The following is a 24,388-nucleotide window of genomic DNA, read 5'->3' on the forward strand; positions in this document are numbered from 1 at the left end:
ATATCCTAGCCTCTTCTCCGTAGAGCCACTCAATTCCTCTCCTTAGGATACTGACAGCTTATCCTGAAGTCAGTCTACCAGCCAGCAACCCCAGCAATAATTTATTCTAACTGAATATCCCCTCCAGAAGCTATTTTGTTTCTAGAAGCTAACAGAAATAACATTCGTCAGATATGCAAGACTGAAGCTCTACACAGAACCTCAGGAGCTTTACCTAATTGAAACATTACCAAAATAAAACCAGATTTTATGCAGCTACTCACCTTTGATTGGGTGGGGGACAGTCTGAGCCGTATTCCTGCACATGCATCCCAAAGAAGCACAAGTCTACACCATCAATCTCCTCGAAGGCAAAAAGCGCTTTTGTTCGATAAGGGAAAGACTCCGCCATCTCTCCGCTGTCTACAAATCTGCACATTAGAAGGTAAAAAGGGAATACCAAATATATTCACATATTAGAGAATATGTATCAGCATGTAAAGACAACGAGTGTTGCTGTACAAGTGTTGCTGTAATTCTACAGTTAAATGCTTACAGACTACTCAAATACCCACTTTTTGTTATGAAAGAGACAATACTCATCACAACTACTATGCTCCTGTAGTACCTGTTTGTCAAGAACTGGTTGGTAGTGAGGTTTTGAATCCAACAGTATTTTTTCTTTATAGTAGCATACAAGCAAATTCAAATAGCTTTCCCGCCCACCCCCCCCTCAAAAGGGATCAAAACTAGAAGCAGACAGAACATACCTTGCTTTCATTCCTGGCTTCACTTCGACAGTTTTGTCAGATGCATGTACCACCCTAACTGTAACCTCTCCTGCCTCCGGGTGATTCTGTCGCCTTAGGAAATCATTGACTCTGTTCTCCAAGAAGGTACCGAGTCTTGTAGCTGGTAACCCTGCAGGAAAAATATTCCAGCTCTGAATATATACAAAACAGAAGTGTTCAAATGTGATTTCTCTTCAGGTGTTAAATGAAAAGTGACTCAACACATGCAGTACGTTACTATAAATTAAAAGCATTATCTTTGAACACGACCCCTTCTGGTTGAAGATGAGCTGCCTTTCACCTACAGGCACGCTTATGGTTTAGACATTATTCAAATGAAGAAAGAATCTGCATCTCAACCCAGTTCCTATCTGTCTTTAAAGTCAATCACAATTAAGACTCCTCTGGAATAGAAGCTTCTAATTACTTAAACTGGATTACAAACACTGCTCTCAGATGTAGCTGAGACAAGACAAGATGTTGCACTTAGAAGTATACTTCAGTCTTTAAGTCACACTAGTCAAGTTAATCTCTCTGCTTCCCGAAGAATCCATTTTGATAAAGAACTACTAAATGACTGTCTGCAAATAACAGGTTGTTCAGAAGTTTCTTCAAACAAAATGCAGACAGAAGTACAAGCATGGAGCTAGCTGACAAAACCTAAAGCTGAAAGGGAGTTCAAAGACTTGGGGCGTAACAAGGCCTGTCTCACTGCTGCCCACTACTTCTGATAGAGGTTACATATCCGTCACTCGGCTCTTCCATTTTCCAATTTAAGACCTTCTTAGCAAAGTATATACTGTATACATCTAGCATCACCACATATGCAGTGTATATGTCTAGCAACAGATAAAGGTTGCTAGAAAGAAAACCTAGGTAGTAACATCTGTAAATGGACCCTTACATTCTTCCAGTATCACCTGTGAATCTAGCAAGATTTGATTTTGTAAAAACATTGAAACCTTTGGTTTGCTTTCCATTTCATGAGAAATGCTGAAGAGAAATTTTTGACTGAGTGCTAAGTCTATCAGTCCACCCCCTAACCCCACCCCAAATTTAAAGGCAATTTACAGTCTTGTACAGACTCCTTCCTCATTTTCCAAAGCAACAACTTAAGTACCTGTACAACACTACTGTTAAATTACATTTGAATCTCCATTCAAACATACTGGTTGACTGGAGGTTTTTTTTTTTTGAGCAGCTATAGTAAATATTTACTATTTTATGTACACTAAGCTAAGCAGCTTTCTGAAGACTTGTTTTGTCTATGGAACAGAGAGAGAGCAATCACAAATTTCCTCCTATAGTGCCTTCAAATCAGCTGCTATTAATCCTGAAATAAGAGATAAAAAGACTGTATCTTGCACTAGCAGTGCTTTAAAGCAGTACATAAATACTGTACCACAGACTATTAACCAAAGGTAGCACCTGAGAATGCAGACGTTTTGACCACAGATGTTCAACAAAGTATCCTCCACCTAACTCAAAGACTGAAATGTAAAATGAGCGTAAAAGCTACCTCTTCCCCACTCTTGAAGTATTTAAGATTTGTTTGTGCAAATGTCATCAGAAACTTACTTTTAGCAGAGAATTTGTTCTCTTTCCTGGTTCGTCCTGTTTTCTTTAGGCAGCCATCACAGACAAAGCTGAAGCAGAAATATGGTAAAGTGAAAAACACTCCAAATCTGACCACAAGTTCCTTAGCATTTTATTGGAAGCAAAATCTTTCACCAGGTAAAGTCTGGAAAATACCTTAACTGAAATTGAACTGACAGACAGCACAGAGAATAGTGCCAGCAAAAACAGCTGCAGTAGAGGATCCAGGACGTACACCACTTGTGTACAGCCCTGCCACAACCTGCAAGCTTCAGCCCAGGAAACAGCTTCTTTACTGGCAGGTCTGACACCAATTTTTCCAGGAATACTTTAAGTTAAACAGTCTCAAACTATTAAGAAAAAATACAAGTTGGCTAGATGCCAATCTTTTTCTTTTTCTTCCACCCCTTTTAAAAAAACACCTAAGTACACTGTAGCTGATAAAAAGATTTGCAAATTATTTCTCAGTTACAGTGTATCTACCTTTTCTGCAGAAAGGTGAATGATAACAAAATAGTAAAAAGTCAAAGAGCTCTCACCAAGAAGGAATCATCTGAACTCCCCCTTATAGATCTTTCTCTACATAGAATTTATAAGTTTCTTTAAAAGGATATTAAAGCAGTAAGAAACAACATTTTGATCAACAGCTACTCAGTATTCAAAAACAGCTACGCTGCTTTTCAGATTTAATCTGATCAGAGGTCAAAAAGGGGGAATTCATCTTAAATATTTCAGTGGTTACAAAATTTGAAGATGACAAAGCAATCTGAACTGTGCAGAAAATAAATTGGTACGAAATTGTTTCAAACTAAAAACATATTTTCACAAAGCAGAAGTATCTTTAAACATAAAAGGCTGAAAGGCCTTCTACATACAGGAATATTAGAAAACTTCACACACAATAGTAAGATATGATTTCCAAATCTGATGTTACTGTATTTATTCTGTAAGTTTTTCAGGTGGGTATGCAACTTTTTCCATTGGATAGGGTTTTATTAGACATTTTTTGATAGTTTTATTGGAGTTAGTGCATATCTTATACTCTACTTAAGGAGAGATTCCTCACCCAGAAGGCCAGATTATCTCATTATGAAGAACACAGATCTGGTGCATTTTTCTTCCACACTCTATACATTCAACAAACCTGTAGAAAGAAAAAAAGGTGGCAGGGAAGCAAGGTTAGTAGCACCATTAGTTGTTTTTGTATTCTGTAATATTTTAACAAAACAGTTCTAGCATTTAAGGCTCTTGATTCTATTTATCATAGAGGATACCCGTGCTGAGAACAGCCTCCAGGATGCATTAAGGATCTGCAGGGACGCATCATTACACCATTTGCTTGCCTTACTGTCATCCACTTCACTTTTTTTTTTTAGTGAAACCTTTTGAAGACTCAAACCTGTGAACTGCTTGTTGCTGCTACAATAAAGAAGAAAATTGATTCACAGTCATCAGAAGCAAGGAACCAGGAGAAACTGTTGGCTGTTAGTTGCCCCACTATGCTTGAAGCCTGGGGAACATCGCAAATCTACTGCAGAAAGGTGGGAAAGAGAAAAACACTAACAATATCAAGGACGTTTTTCAGAATTCCAGAGGAGATTTAAGGACAGCTCAGAGCTAAGTTATACTGTTTAGGTCACAGATGTTGGTGAATATAGTTTTCCTAAATACCTAAGGTTGTTTCACGTTATCAGGACAATCTGACTCCTTTTGAATACAACTGCTTTAAAGTCAGACTTAAAATGAATAGCTATCATTTATGTAGGGCACACGGTATCACGCTAAGTTAGGCTTGAATTTTAGTGTTAGGCTGCATCTCCAATATAACAAACAGAAAGACGAGTTATGAATCAAGTTCATATTCTCTCCTTCCCACAGCCCTTGTAAAATAGAAGAAAGAATTGGCTGGCCCTTATGCCCTTTACAAGAATAGGGTGGGAAGAATAAATCTTCTGCTCATTCGAGAATGAAGATAGCATTTTCAGAGTAGCAGCACGGGTGTATAATGAAGGAGCACAAAGTGGCTTCAAAAAATCATCAGGAATACAAAGAAAAGCAGCTGAGTCACCACCATCTTTACTGAATGCTTACAGTTCTTACAGAGCAGTACAGAAGAACCAAATGATTCAAATTTAACAGATCTTTTCCTTCTACTACAGCTGCCTATAAAATATGACAACTAGAGGAGCCAACAGCACCAAAAAAGCTACTGCCAAAATGATCCAAATCAGTTCCGAGACATGGACTTGCTGCAGCAGCGTTTCAAGTTTAGTTATCTGCATTCATTCTTTTGCTGGATCTACATTAAAGACAACAAAATGCACTAATTTCAGGCCATACATACAGCTTTACATTTTTCTTAAGTACAGCTGTGGTAGTTTGGGTTCTCAAGACAGAATGACAGATATGCTGCTTCTTTAGCAGCCCCTGCCGGTTAATGAACAGAGCTACATGAAATTTGGAAGATGATGAAAAACAAAGCTGGTAGTGAATGAGTAACATGTCTTTAACAAAAGAGCTATGATGAAATGAGGATCATTTGAAATGTGACAGCATTACTTACAGTTCAGGGTCCAGTGTATCATTCTTCCTTTTCGAAAACTGTTCTTTATTTATCGTGCTATGGAGAAACGGGCAATAAGACTCAGTTTTAACACAAGACAACATATATTCATGCCATACCACACACACCTCCACACATCAAGACAAAACCTGCAAGCAAATTTTTTTTTTTTAAACACTCACTAGCACTACAAAGAAGAGTATTTTATTGTTCAAAGTGATTGACAATCAAAATATATGCCACCCTTGACTCTGCCCATTGGAAAAAGAAAATTATCTGCAGGACAATAGCTTGTGGAGACCCACATTGCTCCCTTATTCAGTTCTACCAAAGGATAAACGATAGATAGTTCAAGTTTAAGTTTTGGACAAGCTTGATCAGTCTCTCATAGATGAAAGGACCATTTGATATGCCTCTCTGATATTCCGAACGTCCAAAGGCAGAGAATTCCAATTATCTTTCATTACTGAAGAAGAATCTCTTCTTTGAGATTCCTCTAGCCCTCCTCTTAGATTAACTTCAAAGGAGAAATTCAAGCTTCCAAACACTCCAACCTGAACCCAGCCATCACTGTACACTTTAGCTTTACCTTCCTTTAAAAGGACTAGTCCTTTGCAGGACTAGAAACTTCGTCTTTTTGACAGTATGGTCCCAGGTATCTTTTACACCAGTGTAGTTCAAAGCAGTCCAGAATATTCATGACAAGAATACCCAGATCTCTGAGAATTTACCTTAAGGAGGTGCTGGATAACATGAGGCAATTGATACATGCCTCCCTGAGAAGGACTGAGTCTGTGTCACAACAACTTGCATTGACCTTCCTATCCTTTTATTTCAGTGTTTATTCTGCAGAATTCCCCATCACTCCAAACTGTAGCTCTAGTCACCATACTTTACTAATAAGACCTGACACGTTTCTAAGCTTTTTCACTTTCCTTCATTTTAACTACACATTACGGTAACAGAGGAAGGGAGCAAGATCTCTCTGCCCCAACAGAATGAGGTCCTGAGAGAAAGCCTGTAAGTAGGAGAATGAGTGTTTAAAAGTATACTTGCTCCTTATGTGCAGCTTATAGTGTCCATTTTCATTACATGACAGCCAAATATTTAAACCAGCTACAAAAACAAAGTACATTACGAACTGGAAGTACCTTCTCACTGTTACTTGCTTGAAAGCAAGAGCTTTTGTTTAATTACTAAAAATGAAATTTGTAGCCAACACCTGTGTTTCCAAACATAGCATAAAAATTGAAAAACACTATGCTGCCTCCTACCCTGACTCAAAGGTTTGTGACAAGCCGTGCCAACTTATGCCTATGAGACAGACTGTATTCCCTCAGCAGCTAAACAAAACTTTGTACACAAATTTGATGTTTACTTACATAGGTTTAAATGTATATAGATACTTGCTTTTCTCATGTGTAATTACCTCATATCCCAGATCTCATACTAATAAAATTGAACAATAATGATTAAGTCTTGTGTCTTTGCTTCTAGCAGAGTAGCAATCCATACTATTCGCATGGGCCTGGCCCATTACACCGACCAGCATACGAACAGTTTCTTTTTCCTTCCAGAACAGTAGATATACATCTTCTCAAGCCCTAGTAGATTCTTTCACAACTGCTCTAGATACATATGCGTGACCAAAATTTGGTAATGTGCTGCTAAAGACAGCTTCTACTTCCAGCAAAAGTCACCTCAACCTGCCCAATTACTGACTTGCACAACTCTCCCCTTAGTTTTAGACTTTCCTCAAGTTCCCCACTTGTTTCTATCTGCAGAGTTCTTGGAAGGTCCTTCCCCAAAAGAGCTTTCTTTACCAGCTTAACTGCTCAAGACCTTCAGAGTAACTGCTTGGCACTTGGCTGTCCCTCAAGGGCTTCCTTAGTCTCCCAAAACTGATTCAAGATTTCTGGGAGAGGCGTGAGAAAGGCACAGTGGAATAGAAAACTGTCCAAACAGTTTCCTACTACCATGGAAGATGCAAGTAAATCCATCCACAGCCTTTGACCATTATCTGCTCAACAACTGCACAGCATTTCTCATAAGCAAATGGCACTCCAACACTTAAACATTTGAATGGCAAAAGGAGGTTGTCTGCTTCTGATTTAGATGAAAAACAAGCTGAAGGATGAATAGCCAGTCTATAAGCAGAATATTACATTTAACTACTTCAAACTATGTCTGTCACCTACCTGCCTGCAGTCATGGTTCTTTTCTGCATTCAAATACTTTGATATTTTTGTCAGAAAAATAGTGATTCTCTTCTTTTCTCTCTAACAGTATAGTTGCAATTTCCTTCTCCTCACCAACAGTTGAGTCAGTCAAGATTTTAAAGAAATTTACAGCACAAGTCCAGGCTTTTACTAAGAATATTTGGTCCTCCCTGTACTGGCCTAGATATAGAGCAGGTCACCTAAAACTTAACTCCTTCCTTTTGAGAAAGCACTTTAGACCATGACACAAGTTCATGATTGCATAACCCAAGCAAACACAAGTAACTTACGTTTGAGGTTGTGAAGGGTCATCTCCCAAAGAAACGCTCTCCCCTTGGATTTCGTTGAAGCACTTCTCACAGAAATGATACCTGTCAGCAAGAAGGCCATATTTGGGTGAACTGCTCCGTCCACACAACACAGCCCAAGCCAAGCAATGGAGCCACCAATCACAGCAGGCCAAGGAAGGGACAGGAGCAGAGAGCAGGTCATCAACGGCGGCAAGGATATTCAATGATGCAGATTTATGGGCCCCACATTGTGTTTGGTTGTTTTTGTTTTGGTTTTGGTTTGTTTTTGTTTGTTTGGGTGGGTTTTTTTGCGCAATCAAAGCCAAACGCAGACAACGACAAGCACGAAGGAGAAGATACACAAACAGACAAAGAAATGGGGGTTTGCAGGACAAAAACAAGAACATAGAAGCAGGACAAGACAACACAAAGCAGAAAGCCAAGGCAAAGCACAGATTAGCATTAAATCTCTCAAACGGGTTCTCAAGCAGCAAATGATTAAAGCAAATTCAATGAGTATTCCATTTTAGCATACCCATACCCTCTTCATTTTAATAATCCATGCCACACATAGCAAAGAATTAAAATGAAAGAGGGGAAGAGCAGAAAGAAGGAAGAACTGCTGTGCTGACGTACAAATCAGCATAGCAGTTCTGTTGGCAGGAGGATCTATAGGACATCAATGGAAGAAGGATAAACCTTCCATCTTCAATGTATAAATGCTGAAAGGCCACAGGATTCTCTCCCAGTTGAAAGGGGAAGCTAAACACCAGAATCTTAAAGAATAAAACAATCTCTCCTCAAAATCTTTCAGACAATTATAGAACTGTCAAACTATACATTAACTAAACACCTGAAATTATCCACACATACACAGCTCTTCCACAGCCCAACCTGAGCATAGAACAGTGCAAGTATCAGTACAGTAAGCATCACAGAAAGGTTTCATTTACATTTGGAAAAAAACAGTGGTTAATTCAAGATTCTACCCCAGCCTTCAGAAGTGTTCTGAAACTGTGACCTCTCTATTACTAAAGCATGTTAATTGAGAGCACAAGGCATCTAAAAACAGTTACAACATTTTATTGTAAAGCTACACAAACCAACACTATAGCAGCTGTTAAGCTAAGATGAACAGGTCTCAACCCTCTCTCCCAGTCTTCATTTGAGGTGATGCACACAATAGTGCTTCTGGAATTGTGCACTTCAGTCTACGGATATACATGCATGTGTGTATATTGTTATATACAAGTAAGTCCCATGTGCACATGCTAATGTTCCATTCTATTGTTTGAAAGCATGTAAAGCATGCCAGACTTTGGAATACTAGTCTTTTGGTTCATCAAGTGTTTGATCATAGATAAGTATAAGTAGAAAATACTGATACGTAATACAGAACTTATTGTAATTTTGGACTTTTAGAATACAGAAGTTATGGGACTCTACAAACAATTTCCTAATTCATTCCTAAAAACCTCCATTCACTGCTATAAAACTTTATGAAGCCTAAGAAGGTTCAGATATATGCTACAGCTCTTTGGTTGCTTCTACCTAACCAAGTGCTTAAGAAAATTATAATTCTTGCAAAATCTTGACTTTCAGGTAAAAATCTTTGTGTTTTCCTTGTTGCTGTTTTTGAATGGTGTTAGAACAGAGCAGGAACTAAACGGATGGAGGAAACATAATTTGGAGGTAACCATCCCTTTTCTAACAGGTGCATTCTGGCAATAGGCATGAGGATAGGAGAGTGTCAAAGTCTATTTCTTCCTGCCTCAATCCCTCAGTTGACAAAGAGAAGCCTAGCAAGAAAACCTCCCTAAGAAATGAAATAAGGCTTAAATACTTCAATAAACTGGAGGTCAAAAAAATTAGTTAAGAGAGCTGTAGAACTAACAGCTCTTTACACAACTGCTGACAGCCACTGAAGACAGCTCCCTTAAAGCAACTTGGGGAGAAAAAACAAGCAATCTACTTAGTATCTGAATATACAAATCTTCATTGAAGATTTGCACCACAAAAATATGTTTGTTCTTCAGTTAAAATTGCAAGAAAAACAAAGACTTGTCAAGTGTGATATGTATGAATAACATACTTGCTGTATGTGTCTTTTTCCCCATGAAAAATACTGCTGCATGATAGCAAGCAAAGACAACAGACTAGTATATACGATATTTAGATTTAGTTAACTGCAGGATAATTTATTAAGACATCACACATTATTGCAAGCAAAAGAGCATAGACTGCAGTCAACTTTTGCAAAAAGAAATCACTAGCACACAAGGTAAACTATTCAAGGGCACCTCCAGCAACTTTTTTTTTGTAACACAAAGGTGTACACATATAAAGAGGGTGTATATGTATATACATGCATGCCTTTGACAGATTGATTGCAGCATGCACAAAACTGCACCCAGTGAGTTTTCCTTACCTGTTCTGGTAACTGTAGTAAGTGGCATCTCGAGGGATTGTGCATAGCTGTTTGCCATAGCAACACAGAGTCTGTGGCGAGAACTCCAACTGCAAAGAGGAACGGGTCATCTTAGTACTAATACAATGTCACTTGCTCTCCACAGCAAGCAAGCACGACCCAGACACCAACCATTACCACGTTATCCTCTGCACAGATCTCACAGTACAGCAAGACTACAAAGAGTCATAAGAAACATTCAGTGGGCTGTTATTCTCAAGTTAGCTCTTCTCCAAACATGGAGAGCATATCAAAACAAGACAGTGGAAGTGCAACAGTCTCAATACACACTGAAATTGAGAGCATTTGTGCAGTAACATCTGTTTCACTTGTAATTATGAACTGGTTAGCACTAAATGAAATCAACGTAAGCCTTCAGTAACCAACTCTTCCCCCCTGCCCCCCAAGGGCTTATATATGAATATATGATTTAAGCAACAGATAGAATTAGAAGATGCATTAAAAACTTAAAACCAGATCACTTAAGATTACTAAATCCTGGTAAGCTTTCAGAATTTTTTAAACACCATAGTTGCTAACAGCTGCAAGTGCTGTATTTTTCCTCCTCGGTGTCAGAAAGCAAACAGAAAAAACAAGAACAACAAGAAAGACTTTTCCTTACCTTTCTTCCACAGCAGTAACCAAGGCTCTGCATAACCGGGTCAATTTCTTGCTCAAACACCTCTGCCAGTTTTGAGCAGTACTTATATACCCGGGAAGTTTTGCGGTTATAGAGCCAGGCGTTATTGAACATGAGCCAGATGTCATCTACGTATTGCCATGGTTCCTGATACTGTCCTGTATCTAGCTTCCTCTTTATAGTAGAGAGGTCCATTGGGTTCTTCACTATGTCAAAGTAATCCTGAAAGAACAAGTAGCGTATCAAAATACTACTCCAGAACTATGTTGTGAGATGACAGCAGAGGCATTCTCAGCATATAAATTCTTCTGGAACACAGCAAGAAAAACAGGTTCCTCCCTGACTTGACTGTCAAGCTGCTTGTGACACACAGTGAAGTCTAAGCAATACCATATCATTCCCTAGCACTTCCTTTTCATTATTCCTGTATTTCTCAGGTTCCATCACTCATCTACTCTCGATGAAATAAAGCCGCTAATTTTAGTCAGCAAAACAAGGCTTACAGAAAGAAGGAAATGGCAGTGTTTTTTGCAGCCACCGTGACTCTGAGGATATACATAACATTAGCATAAAGAACCTGTTTGTTTTCTTTTTTAATAGACCAGCTAATAGATTAACAAAACCCAATAGTTTTATTAAGATGATAAAAGATGTCATGTCTCCTCCTACAAATCTTTCATCTAACGAATGCCTTTTTCTAATCCCCCCCGCAACAGTTTCAGGGCTGCTTGTCTCAAGAAAGTCCTCCAAATATGACAGCCAGCTGAAAGCTTGCTCAAGAACATTAGAAACACTTATGCCTGCCTATAACACAGGTCTTGCATTTTTGCAGCAAAATAAAACTGAATAAAGCCATCCAATCAAAAATCTTTCAGACAAATGTTGCCCAAACGATTTGAATAGGAATTCTTTGTACACACATGGGCAAATAATAAACTTGTGTGGTCAATCCAGAGAGTATAAACACAGACCCCTTAAAGAATACTAATTTCTTCCAGAGACAACTCTAAAACAAGCAGAAAATTCAGCCTAAAGAAAAACAAGTTGAGTAGTCTCTTCTTTGCTAATAACTTAATCATTGATAATTTTATTTTCAAGTGGTCTTAATCCGCTTAGTTTCCTACATACTCAAAGCTCTGAATTCTACAGGTGCTTCTCATTGACAGAAGCATCGCAATGTGAAGGAACATATATAAAAGAATCCCCCCACAGCAGTGGGAACTGGTGGTAATCACTTCAATGGATGGTACACCTGCTTATTTATCAAAAGGAACAGAGACCCAAATGAACCTTTGAAAAAACAAAACTCTCCTAACTCAAACATCATATGTTCCACTAAGTTAAACCTCTTCAAACACATCAAGACAGAAGTGGTAACAAGACAGACTAAGCTGTTCTCAAGTAGATGTGTCATAATGTAGCAGTTCTGGGTTAAAGCCAGGAAAATATCTTGCTAAGAAACTCACAGGAATCCCTAGTAGTTGGGGATCCACAGGCTGTCGAAATGGAAGAGACTCTGGATCCTGACGGTAAAGTGCCTCCAGTGTTGGCATAAGTGCCTGCCGCAACTCTTCTGGCTTGAAAACTTTTGAAAAACAATCAACATTAGAAAGATAAAAATGTCTAAGGAGGAAACCTGCTGGGAAAATGTGGTGTGTGAAAAGACTACAGGCAAAGCAACGTGTATAAGATAGTTAGCATGGGTTGTTTATCCTCTCAACACTAAGTTCTGAGTAAGACATTAAAACGATCACCTGGACATAAGGAAACTATCAAAACATTTAAGAGGATCTTGTTTCAAAATAGGAAGACACTTAAATTTAAGAGCCAATTTTCATTTCAAATATGGCCCCTCTCTGATGTTACAGGAATTCACAGGAATAACTTCTCGAGACAATCTGCAACAGAAAAGTCTCTCCAATCTCTGCTGTACGGACCATTTTACTAATACTTAATGTTTAATACTAAAGCCTTAAGAACTTGACCAAAGCCAATTACAAGTTGACATATTAGGCATTTTTGTCCAAGAGCCACAAAACCAATTCACATAAGCCTACTGATTACCACTGAAGAAAACTCAGTCCCCATCTCCCCCAACCCCTTCTCAAGATTTCTCTAGGCAGATGAGTGAATTTCAGTCAGCGTTCCCGCTTACTTTTTTTCTTAGACTGTCCTGCTGCTGGAGAAGACTGAGTAGCTGGAGTAGTAGGTCTTTCTTCCCCCTCTGGTATTTCAGTCTTCACTTCTGTTTTCTTCTCTTCTTGTTCCATTGGGTCTGGTTTACATTCTTCCACAACTGGTTCTACTTTAACCTGAAAATTAGATTATAGCCTGTCACAGCTGCCTGCAGAGTAATCCAGCCATGTTTCTGTCCTTAAAATTTCTCTATCTTGCCCACCAGCCTTCCCCAGGATTAAGGCTGTCTACTTTGTAGTCATAACCCGCCTAAAACTTGATCAGATAGGCTAGAACATATCTTTAAACACTACTGTAGTAGCAGTGATAGACTGTTGAACAATTCTGAGCTGCAAGCAGACCCAGGGCATTCATCCTGCTCCTCACACAGGTCTGACGGTCTCTCCTGCACTGCAGTTGCCAGAAGGACGTTGCTGGCAACCACACTCCTCACTGTCCTCACTGACAGGTTGTCATGGACTAGTAAAGCAGCCTGTCATATACAACCACAAAAACAGAGACCCTTCTTTAGGAAGAGGGAGGGGAGATGACAATCAAAAGAGCAGCAGCTGGTAGCATCCACAGCCCTCACTGAACTCTGGGAGGAATTGCTTTTATGGAGACAGAGCATCTAACAGCACTAGATGAAGATGTTCTACCCAACAACAGACCAACAAACTCACTTCAGATTTCTCCTCCATTTGCAGCTCTGTTTGTTCTGGTTCCCCCTCATCTGTTTTAATATCCATTTTCACTTCCTGCAAAGGTGGCTGCTGCTGCTCTGGAGCAGTCTGCTGAGAGTTCACTTCTGTGCTGCTGGTGGATGGGGGGTTGGATACCTGCCCATCAATGCTTACGGCTGGTTGTGAAAGCTGAGGAGGAAAAAATACACATTACAAATAGGCTTCTAGTGAACCTATTATTTTTCCTTGCTCTAATCTACCTTTTGCCTATACTTTATTTCCACCAAGTTTAAATGCACTCTAGTACTTCTGCTTGATTAACCTGAAGTACATATTGCCACACAACTCCAGCTATAGAAAAACAGACACGTGCACTGGAAGAACTAGCATATAGATAATATCATATTGTTCCTCACTGTACACCATCACTGTGTGTATGTAGATATAACTGAAGGTCTCATGCATGCTTCACAGCAAATTTCTTAATATGCATGAAAAATACTTCTGCAGAAACACCAGGTGACCTATAGACTCATCTTGAGGCAAAAATGTTACTTCCCAAACGCAGTAATTTTTTTATATTAAGCCTCCCAAGAGCTACTTCCAGAGTTGCACAAAAAAATAAACACTACAGAACTAAACCTTACACTTGACCGTATGCACAATTAAAATAGTTCCTTACAGGTGTTGTGGGGTGCTGAGGCTGCAGCGGTGCTGTTGGTGTGGGAACAGACGCAGTCGTGCTCTGCTGTGACAAGGGCTGCTGCTGTTGCTCTGCAGAGGGGGTAACGGGAACTGGAGGCTGGACCTGTGGAGGCAGCTGTGCCTGCGGAGGTGTCGGAGTCTGCCTTTGAGCAGGGTGCATAGTTTGCGACTGCGGCCCAGGTGGCATTGCCTGAGGAGTAGGGGTGGGGGCAGTGGTTGGTGCTGCTGCTGCCTGCTGTTGCTGTGATCCCAAGCCTGGGGGCGTGTGGTGAGGTGTTGGGGTTCGACTAGGTACTGGAGAAGGAGAATTTCTGTGCATGGGAGGCTGTGGAAGAGGTGGGCAGTGAATATGGCTCCCTTGAGAACCCGGAGCCATTGCAGGAGAATTCACAGGACAGGAAGAGCTGGTCATTTGTGCCTATGGGAAAACAAGTACACATTTGTTACAACTTGGAACAGAAAAGGAGAGAAGTTACTGTTAAATGGCAGCTTTCCCACCGTTACTGGCGCACTTTTTAAGTGATAAACATTTTTTAGACTAGTTCAAGAGGAGAAATGGGCCATTTATTTTGCTCCACATGAACATAGAACATAAAGCTGTTTTATAGTTTATTCGGCTCTAGAAGAGAAGTTTCAACTGAGCAACTAATACTCAAAATATCTTAAGAACGGAACACCCACACTTCCAGTTCACAAAACATTTCTTTCTAAAAATGCAGATACGTACATCCTCAATAAGGGGCAATGCACCACAGTGGAAAAAAAGGATTCAAATATACTTAGTGTGCCCCCACCCCCCACCCCCAAGACTAGAAACTGAATTTATCATCAGAAGTACAGCTGTAACTGCACTGAGATTATAAATTGGTCAAGAAAAAATGGTATTGGTCAAGAAAAAAAAGCTGTCACTCCACAATAATCTTGCCTGCAAACTAGGAAGAACCATCAACGAGAAGCAAAATGACGTTCCCTACTTCTTCCTGGCCTGAAAGGTTCTTGCTGAAAATGGAGAGGGAAAGGACAGAAAGGAAACTGCTAGACTGTAAGTTCAGATCTTTAGTAGCGACAACCCTCCTGTTCCCCAAAGCCAACAACACACATTTGGTGGTCCTGGATGGACACGCCTTTATGTGACTTATTCTTTCAGCATCTCTTAATTTCTCAGGTTCTGCTGTTAAGCAAGAAATTCTTTACTATATGCTGAATAACAATTTCTTCCTTGCTCCAGAAAAACAAACTTAAAAATCCTGCCACTTAAACCTTAAGCCTGAGAACAAGCCAGTAACATTTCACCCCGCCATTACCAGCACTACAGCCAAGAAAATGCTGAGTCTCAATAAATGAATTCAGTTGACTGTAACTCCAGCAGCATCTTAAGAGAACAAGTTCTTCTCCGTTACTACAAACTTGAATGATGAAACCAGTATATGATAGAGCCCACTGACACCCACTTCCAAAAATCACAAGCTTACTTGAGAAACTGGTGTCTGATTGCCAGGCTGAGCCATAGGCATGCTCGCTGCATTCATTCCTGGAGAAGAAGCAGGGAACGGGTTCTGTTGCAGAAACTGATTCTGACCAGAAGGTTGGCCAACTCCTGGCTGTTGCATACGTGAAGGAAATCCCATCTGTTGGAAGAGAAAAAACCCACTTCACGCAACATGCATATACTTTTAACATTTTACAAAAAACATTTTTCTTGTTGCAGAAATGGATGCTTGCCACTTACATGTAGAATACAGTATGGAAAACCTGCTATAGCTCCTTTCAAAAAACAAATTATGATCATTTCCCCTGTCCGCTAAGGAACAGGATACTGATTTCAGTCTGGGACCATGCCTTAAGTTTGTTCCTTGTTTCAAGAGTTTGACAGCCTCCAAACCCACTTAAACTTAGTTTTCAGTGAATGGAATCACTTCTTTTTTAATCACCAAGATCTAAGGCTGACCACAGAGCAAGTGAATCTTTTAGTGACAATGCAAAAGAAGTGTCTACAGAACACAGGAAGTGTTTGAATTTTATTCATTTTTCTTTCCCTAATTTAAGGGCAGCACAGCCAATGGCAGCAATCCTGCAAGCTCAGTGCCCTGGCCAAAGGAAACGCCCGCTGACCTGGTTCATGGCCCCAGCCTGGCTTAGCTGTCCAGGGTGCTGAAGAGGAGGGGTTTGCCGGGGTCCCATCGGTGACAGCTGCATGTTCATCTGGCCAAATTGATTCATTCCTGCGCATTTGTGCCAAAAAAACACTTATGAGCAAAGGCCTGAATTTTCATTCGGATACCATTCAAGATTCACAGAAGAAATGCTGTTAGTTTCTTCCCAGTTATTTTTTTTTTTAAATTAGCTTTCAAGCATGCAATACAGTAATGGAAATATCTCTGCCTATCGACCAATTACATTGAACAATTTTAAATATCAAGTGATAGTGACATAGATACCATACTCCTTCAGAACAGACTGGCTTTTTTTCCCCTGACAGACTTGCTTCCACATATAGCTTCAGAAAGCTTGCATTACCTTAATTATTAGAAATTTACTTCTTGAATTTCAGACTGTAAAAATCTTCACTTCCTTAAGTGCCTTTTATGTTGGCTACATTACTTCTCGTACATGTAACAGAGGTTCCACCCCTTCCTTCTAAGCAGTAATTCTCACCATCCTACCTCAGCTACGGACGCATCTTCATCTAAGCTGACTAGGCCCACCATGTCTGACTGACCCCACCATCCCCTGTTCACACAAACAGAACTTTCAAAAGCATAAAGTTCTTCATTTAACAAAGCAAGCAGCTAACAATCAGCTCAAATTCCCAAGATCATGAAACACCATTATGCATGTATTATAAAGTATACGCATGTATTATAAAGTATAGAAATCTCTTTTCTTGGTCAAATGGAAAAAGAGCAGGTGAAACAAAGGCTGCAGCAAGAGCCGCCCAGCTGCAAGATTCCTCTACAATCACAGGAGCAAGTTTTCTTCCAGTATTTACCTGGCTGTGCCTGCATGCGGTTCATCATCTGGTTTGGCACATTGGCACGTATCAGCGTTGGGTCAGGAAGAGGACCATCTGGAAAAAAAGACATTGGAATAAGATTATGACATTTAGAGACCACCAGGTTTTATCCACCAAACATATTAATGAAAATTACACGCCAAAATCCACATATAAAAAACGCACAGCCACTGTCCAGTAATTCTAAGCACTCTTATTTTAAGAGTCCCTGAATTGTGGACCAAAAAAACAGAAGCCTCCTTGAAAATATGAGCATATCCCATTGGGGAAAGTGTTCTGACTTAGAGACAGATTTTTGGAAATTGAGGACAAATATGAAGTATGTTGTCAAGGTACAATGAGAAACTCAGCAGCTCATGAGCATTCCAGACCACAAGAACTTCTACAGACCATTCTGTGCCATTACTACACTTCTAGATTGAAAACACTATGAGAACTATACGGTTCAAAGTATTTATCAAAGCTCTGAATTCTGAGAGCTACTGACATACGTGATAAACTGCCCTAATGTCACATCCACTGCTGAAAGCCAACCTTCTACAGAAGTTACAGCAAATAAATTCACAGTACTAATCTTAAAGGCCTCTCTTGCATCTTGATAATGCATCTCAGCATATCCAGTTCTGACTTCAAGCCTGGAAAGACCCAGGACTGGATTTACCAAGACACATTTATATTTAAAAGGAAGAAAGAACGTAGATTAAGCTTCTTGTAGCACAATGCTGAAACTACTGGATCATTATGTAGCATTAGGAAAAAGAAAGGGAAGTTTTTTGCCTCCTCAGTTGCTAATTCCAATTTTGAACCTGTCTTCTTCAGATAACTTATCAGTGTCATTGACAGCTATACATCTGTTCCCATTAGATGCCTTAACTCATTTCTTAACTGTGAAGTAATTAAGAACAAACAGGACTGAAAAAATCAAGGAGAAAATCCTTCTGAGAAGAAAACTCTCAGAGTCATGCAGGGGGCAAGGGCAGATCTCTATGAAGTACGTTTGCGGAGCTTTGCAGAGCTGTTGCACTTAGTTTTAAGAAGGACTATTTCAGTCTCTAGAGCTGTCAGTCCAGAATCACAGACAAGTCACCTTAAAGTAGATTTTCATTGAAATATTTTATAATATTAGTTCTCCTGTATAGTTAAATCACAGTATACAATGCCATTTTATTTAGAGAAATATACAGATTAAAATCCTGTATGTTAATGATCTACAGGACTTAACTGGAAGAAATAGCCTCAGCAGATGTCCCTACCCATTTTTAAGGAGAAATATCACCTGCAAGAAATAGTTATGTGTTTACCTGTTACCCAAGCAAAAATACTAGATATCTGGCAAAGCCTCATCACTTTATAATGCTGTAAAGAGACATTGCACTGTTTAGCAGCATTATAGTTTTGATCATTAGCTCCTCTCCAAAAATCATTTTTCTTCTAATTATACAAATGCCTGGGTAGAAAGGAATCTAATAATAATCTGTTCAGCATCAGGAGGGTCAATTCAAGTAACAGAGCTACTGTGTAATGGAAGACAGCTACATGGGAAAAAAATTGGAATCCGGTTTTCACTGCATGCTGGAAATGTCATTTGTCCAAAATACAAATGTGGCATAGAACAAGCACTATCTAAACCTTCAAAGGCAAAAATATAAATAGGAGAAGCACTTCAATTATCAGACTCTGCTTAGCAACAACAGTAATAGCGATGATCATTTTAAACACCACACAACTAAGTATTATGAAAATACATTTATTCTGCAGTAAATGGGGTTATCTTCAAATCAATTACTTTTAGAGGTGAATGTGATGAGACTGAAGTTCTCCAGTGTTAAGAGTGCAACTTGGTCTCCATTCCCTCCAGCCTCAAAGCAAGTGTAAAAAAGGTTTAGAGTATTTCAATTTGCTCACAAGACTAAAAGATTTTACATAACCTATGGTCATCAATTAATAGATAAGCAAGGCAAAGACTCGACAAGTGTTTCTGAAGATGAGGGAGCTGAGTTTAACTTTGAGTAAGCCAGGTATCTGTGAAACGATGAGGGCAAAACGCTCAGTCTACCATAAAGACAGTACACAATCACACTGCACCAAGCAGAAGTAACCCAACTGTTCTTACTTGCAGACATTCCTGGCTGAGGCTGTCCCATGTTGGGCCCTTGATTCATGGGAGCCTGTGGCATGCCCGGTGCATTTGGTATCATGTTTTGCTTCTGCAGCCTGGTTCTTCGCTTTTCCTCCAACTCCTTCTGAATCTTATAGATCTTCTCAGCTAGCAGGTGATAGTACTCTGCCTGCAGGGGAGGAACACAAGTCAGGAAAGGAGAGGAGACACGCATTAAGTAAAGGCAGCAGGTCACAGTAATCAAAATAATCAAATCAATTCGGGGGGGGGGGGGGGGGGGGGCAGTGGTGGGGAGAAGTGGGAAAGAAGCTCTTCCTTTGCAGGTACTGCCAGGGAGCTTCGTGCTGCCCTCGCAAGACCCCAACAAGTCTCAAGCACAGCATAACAGCACAGGTACTGCCCCAAGTCCCAGCACACCAGGCAGAAGCCAGCAGCCCTGGCACATGCTCTTCCTCAGCCTGGGATACTCGTCTGTGCTTCCACTCCTCCTCCTCCACAGTCACTGTCAAGGGGGATCAGAGATGTGCAAATGATGACAGAGGACAGCATCTCACCCTGCTATTTGCCGATTCATACATGTCACCTTCCACCTTCCGAGCGTATGCCACCAGATTCTCCATCCGCCGATCCTTCAGTGCTGCAGGGTCAGGAGTAGGAAATATGGCTTGGACTCTGAAGAAAAAACACAAGCTATTAGGTTGTCTCCAAACCAGGGCCTCAGCACCAACCCGAAACGATGGAAACACAAAGCAGCAAGCAAATCTTCCAACAGACTGAGGCACTGCCACCACTCCCAGGTAAACATTCACACCATGCTGATGGCCCGAGTATGGAGTGGAACAATTCCAGTACGACAGCCCCAGAGCAGCATAAGCGGCCCTTCTCACCAACCCTCACAAAACTCACACTCTGGCCCCTTAGTTTTGTTGCTAGCTACTCACAGTTTATGAACAAGATGATTTCGGAGATCCTGAGTAATGTCTTCATGCCACTGCTTTCGAATTCCAGTATTGGATGGTTGAGCTGTTGGCATAGCCCCCAAACTGGCAACATTGGCGCTTTCACTCATCATGGAGCTTCAAAACAAAGTAAGAATTTGAGGGTGGAAGTCCAGCCCAAGCTTAGTCATCTTACAGTCATAGCCTCTTTTTGAATAATGTTAGGACAAAGTGCTAGTTCAGCCATTCCCTAATCAATGGACAAACTGTGCAGAAATAGCTGCACAGACACCAAAACAACGCATCCCTCTCAGGATTAAAGAGGACCATGAAAGAGTACATGCTGTGCTACCCAAGGATTTTGAAAACTGGAACAAAAGCTAGAAAATCCAAAGGGAGAGATAACAATCAACAGAATTTATCCCACTGTTTGTTCAAGAAGTGCCATGAGACTTAAGCACAAGGATCGCTTTTATACCTCAGCGAACAACTCACCCCTTACTCCCACTGTGGAGCAACAGCAAGTTCGTGGTATGCCATCCTAATCAGCAAACACACCAGTGCTTCACATCTGCCCAGATACTAATCCAGATAACATCTGTAACCGCTACGGCCTAAGAAAGTCACTTTACAAGCATTGAGTGCCGCAGTTAAAGTGGGCACCAAGACCTCTAGAAAGGATAAGAACAGATATCCCAACTACACGGCTTCCTTGCCAATTGTCCTTAGCAGCAAGGATCAGCTCAGCCCCTCGCAGCATAGGCGTGCAAACCTTTACACACATTCCCATCACCTTCATCTCATTTACTACAGGCAGTCATCAGCACTTGCAGCTGAACAAAACACTGGGTTGCAAAGAATTACTCAACTTACTTCTGGGAATTCATGGTTGAATGCAACATCGAGTCAGGCAGCAGGCTGGGGGTTTGAACCCCTACTCCTCCATTCACTCCCATTGGATTTGCACCTAGAAAACGTAAATATTAAACAACCAGCTTAGTTACTAAGCAAGAACAGCAATTGCTCAGCAATAACAAGGGTCTAGACTTTCAAGTACTTTGATTTTTGTGGAAGGAGTTTAAATACTCTCTGCTCTCTTTACCACTTATCCCTTCCTTTTACCAAATTTAAGTCTGAGGCACAACACTGGTGACCTCCAAGTGAAGCACCATGCAGTATTACTCTTCTGCACGCCTTCCTGAACCTCTCAAACAAGCCATTTACATTTGCTGCCAATGTTATGTACCCGAGTCCTTTCCTCTGACCCTCTAAAGGTCCAGCATTACAAACCAATTCTGTTGTTTGCTTAGAAGTTTTTTCTGTGATTCAGAGGCTTAGGATAGATATTCAAAGGCTTTGAAAACAAAGCATCAGCTACAACTACATCTGGCAAGATCCCCTCTCACTCATTCCACACTCAGGGAACCTACAGCTAACTCCAGTGTTTGTGCTAAAAAGGAGGAAAATCTGACAAACCTCTGCAGGAAAAAGCGCTAGTAATTTATGTACCAACATCTCATTTTCTGCATCGCAGCAGATCTCAAGCACCTTAAAAAGTGCCTACACACTACAGTTAAGACTCAAATAACGACGAAAAATACAGCATATATCTGCCCAGAACTTCTGAATAGATCACTTTGTGAAGCTGAGTAGCACGAAACCCCTTTACCAGGCTTTACATGTATTTAAGACATCTGAATCCTACAGAATTTGTACTTCAAGCAGAATTAGACACCGTGTACAAGAGAAATCCACTGAAACTAACTTTAGCAAGTCCAATATACACCTCTAATATCGCAGTCAATTGTTTAGCAGCCCTTTCATACAGCTGTCTGCAGTCCACCCCCAGCCTAATCACTTCTATCCTTCACAAATTTAGCCATCTGAGAACAAGTTGGTACAGAAGACAACTGTAAACCTCTGCCTCACCTCTCCCTTTTCAACTGCCCAAACCAATTTATTTAATCTTTGTAGGACTGCATCTCTTCAAAATCAGAGTCCTCACTAAATCCTGATCTTTCTTCTAAAGTAGTTGGCATGCAGTCAGTCCACAAGCTGATGATTCCTACCTCAGCTGTTCTAATTTCCACTCCTAATAATGAAACAAGTCCAATGTCCGCATTCTCCATGGTTGTCCTTTCTCCATTAAGCTCCAGTTCTTCGCTCTCCAAAAACTTTTCAACCCCATCTCCTTAGTTTTTTTTTTTTTTTTTTTTAAAAATCAGTGCTACAAGGAATGCCCAATTAAGAAGGCACAGGCCAAATTGTCTCTTTTTTTTTTTTTTAAAGAAACAAAGCATAGAACCATTCCACTTCAAAAAAAGAGATAACGTTTCTTTCAAACTCCTAAGCCCCTTACTGTAACATTTTGGACCTTCTAGAAATTCATTCATTTGTAAAGCACTAATGTACAGCAGAAAATCATATCTTATCTACCTGTTTTAAGACCAGGCTCTCTCCTTTCACACTGAAGGCAAAGTTGCAGCAGTATACAAGCTACGTGTGACCTATGAGGATCAGTCATTTCATTACCTTTGCCTAGGAGTCTTTTCCTGAGTAACTCAGGAGTACAATGCTCTTTTGTGCAGAAACAGCACATCAGAACTGCAGCCTGCAACCAGCTGCTTACTTTCCTTGGCAAACTCTCAGTCCTTCCCACTGGCAATCCTGTGCTAACACAGCACTCATTCCATTCAAGAGTTTGTCACAGAGCATATAGGCTGGAGCACTACAATCCCATACAAGCATGGGTTAAATGCCTACCAGCCCATCTTTCCACTTTTCAATTAAAAGCCAGCGCTGCTTAAGCAACTCAAGCTAAGAGTTGAGGGTGAAAAAAATTCCTGTGATGTAATCTCAAACTATCAGCATCGGATTTGATGATTAAGGGTTACTTGATTGGACACCAATGACAGCCAGGGTACAATTAAACTTCTCATGTTGTCTTCTGTGATTTTGCAATAAGCCACACAGCTTACAGTTACATGAGTCCACAAGACAAGATTCAGAGAGCTGGTCTGTACGTACTACTTCACATATTTTTAAAACAAGCATTACACATCTGAGATGCAACTCTCAAATGCTACAGTCTGAGTGACAAGGAAAGCATGTTTAAACAGAAGCGTTCTGATGTGTGCATTTCCAACTAAAACTCCCAAACCTCCTGAAACTGGCAAAACAGTACAATTATAAAGCTAAAAAACATTATTAAATGAAGTTATTTTGAAAATCACTCTCCCCCAAAATATTTTTTCCCCCAAAGAAAACAATTTTCACAGAAAACTTCTTTTGCAAGGGAAGGCATTTGGGTCCTCTAATGTTTCCTGTTCCACCAAGCAACTTGATATCTCAGGTCTAAAATAATGTAAAGGTATAACTTTTGCAAGTTAATTATCTGTATTCAGGTATCAGGTAAGAAAATATACATCAGATATAGTACAGGAAAGTTGCCTGTAGCTTGCGTTTTAACTGACAGATCTACTTACTTATGGGATTCATAGGGCGCAGGCCCTGGGGCGACTGTCCTTGTTGCTGATTCTTCACTTGAGCCTGAGACTGTGTCTGCATCTGGTTCCCTTGATAGGTCAGTCCAAGGGCTGCGTAGGCTCTCTCGATGGAGCTGGGGTCTATCTGACTGGTAGTGCTTATGCTGGGCGTTGTCTGCTGCCCCACACCAACCGAGCCAGTATTTGCAAGTCCTACGGCAGCTCCGCCCAGCAGCGCTGGAAGAAACATGCCAAAAGTTAGTAAAGACAACAGAAGGCAGCCAAAGAGATCCCTAAAAACAGGGAAAAAAAGATGACTGGCTATTCAAAAGCAACACCACCTTCTACGACCACGCAGATAAGAGGCCAGGTTTGGAAAAGCCGTCATGAAACAGAGACAAATTTTGACCCAACCAGTCGTTCCAGGAATATGCTGTTCTCCCTTTGAGCTGCTGAGAAATCCCACGCTGAGTATTTAGGCCATCTGTTTGCTCAAAACTGAGAACAGAGGCACCTAGGTCACAGAGGTTAAAGGCAGCAAGGTACAGATTTTCAATAGCCACTGTCATGCTTTTTCATTTTATCATTATTTTCTTAAAACATGAAACATCCCAGCTCACAGTGGTCATGAGAAGAGCACAAAGTATACATTAAGAAGCATGAAAAAGCATACAGATACCATGACGACAGAAATCTTGCAAATTTTGGAAGGAAGACCCATAGGG

At 40.4% G+C, this 24,388-nt stretch overlaps 1 protein-coding gene across 1 annotated transcript in view; it reads right to left on the reverse strand.

Moving 5' to 3' along the window:
• The window catches only part of EP300 (E1A binding protein p300), a 63,169-nt gene that overhangs the window by 10,798 nt on the left and 27,983 nt on the right, over nt 1-24,388 (reverse strand). The window contains exons 6-25 of the mRNA XM_040558536.1: nt 23,664-23,900; nt 21,052-21,145; nt 20,182-20,316; nt 19,795-19,912; nt 19,235-19,409; nt 17,098-17,175; nt 16,221-16,330; nt 15,581-15,736; nt 14,086-14,526; nt 13,404-13,592; nt 12,701-12,857; nt 12,012-12,130; nt 10,528-10,767; nt 9,867-9,955; nt 7,439-7,519; nt 4,930-4,986; nt 3,433-3,510; nt 2,349-2,416; nt 750-900; nt 264-410 (exon numbers count right to left, since the gene is read on the reverse strand). Coding sequence (XP_040414470.1) covers nt 264-410; nt 750-900; nt 2,349-2,416; nt 3,433-3,510; nt 4,930-4,986; nt 7,439-7,519; nt 9,867-9,955; nt 10,528-10,767; nt 12,012-12,130; nt 12,701-12,857; nt 13,404-13,592; nt 14,086-14,526; nt 15,581-15,736; nt 16,221-16,330; nt 17,098-17,175; nt 19,235-19,409; nt 19,795-19,912; nt 20,182-20,316; nt 21,052-21,145; nt 23,664-23,900 — 2,920 coding nt within the window. The remainder of the gene's footprint in view (nt 1-263; nt 411-749; nt 901-2,348; nt 2,417-3,432; nt 3,511-4,929; nt 4,987-7,438; nt 7,520-9,866; nt 9,956-10,527; nt 10,768-12,011; nt 12,131-12,700; nt 12,858-13,403; nt 13,593-14,085; nt 14,527-15,580; nt 15,737-16,220; nt 16,331-17,097; nt 17,176-19,234; nt 19,410-19,794; nt 19,913-20,181; nt 20,317-21,051; nt 21,146-23,663; nt 23,901-24,388) is intronic.

This window comes from Cygnus olor, chromosome 1, assembly GCF_009769625.2.
Source record: "Cygnus olor isolate bCygOlo1 chromosome 1, bCygOlo1.pri.v2, whole genome shotgun sequence".
Classification (NCBI taxonomy): domain Eukaryota; kingdom Metazoa; phylum Chordata; class Aves; order Anseriformes; family Anatidae; genus Cygnus; species Cygnus olor.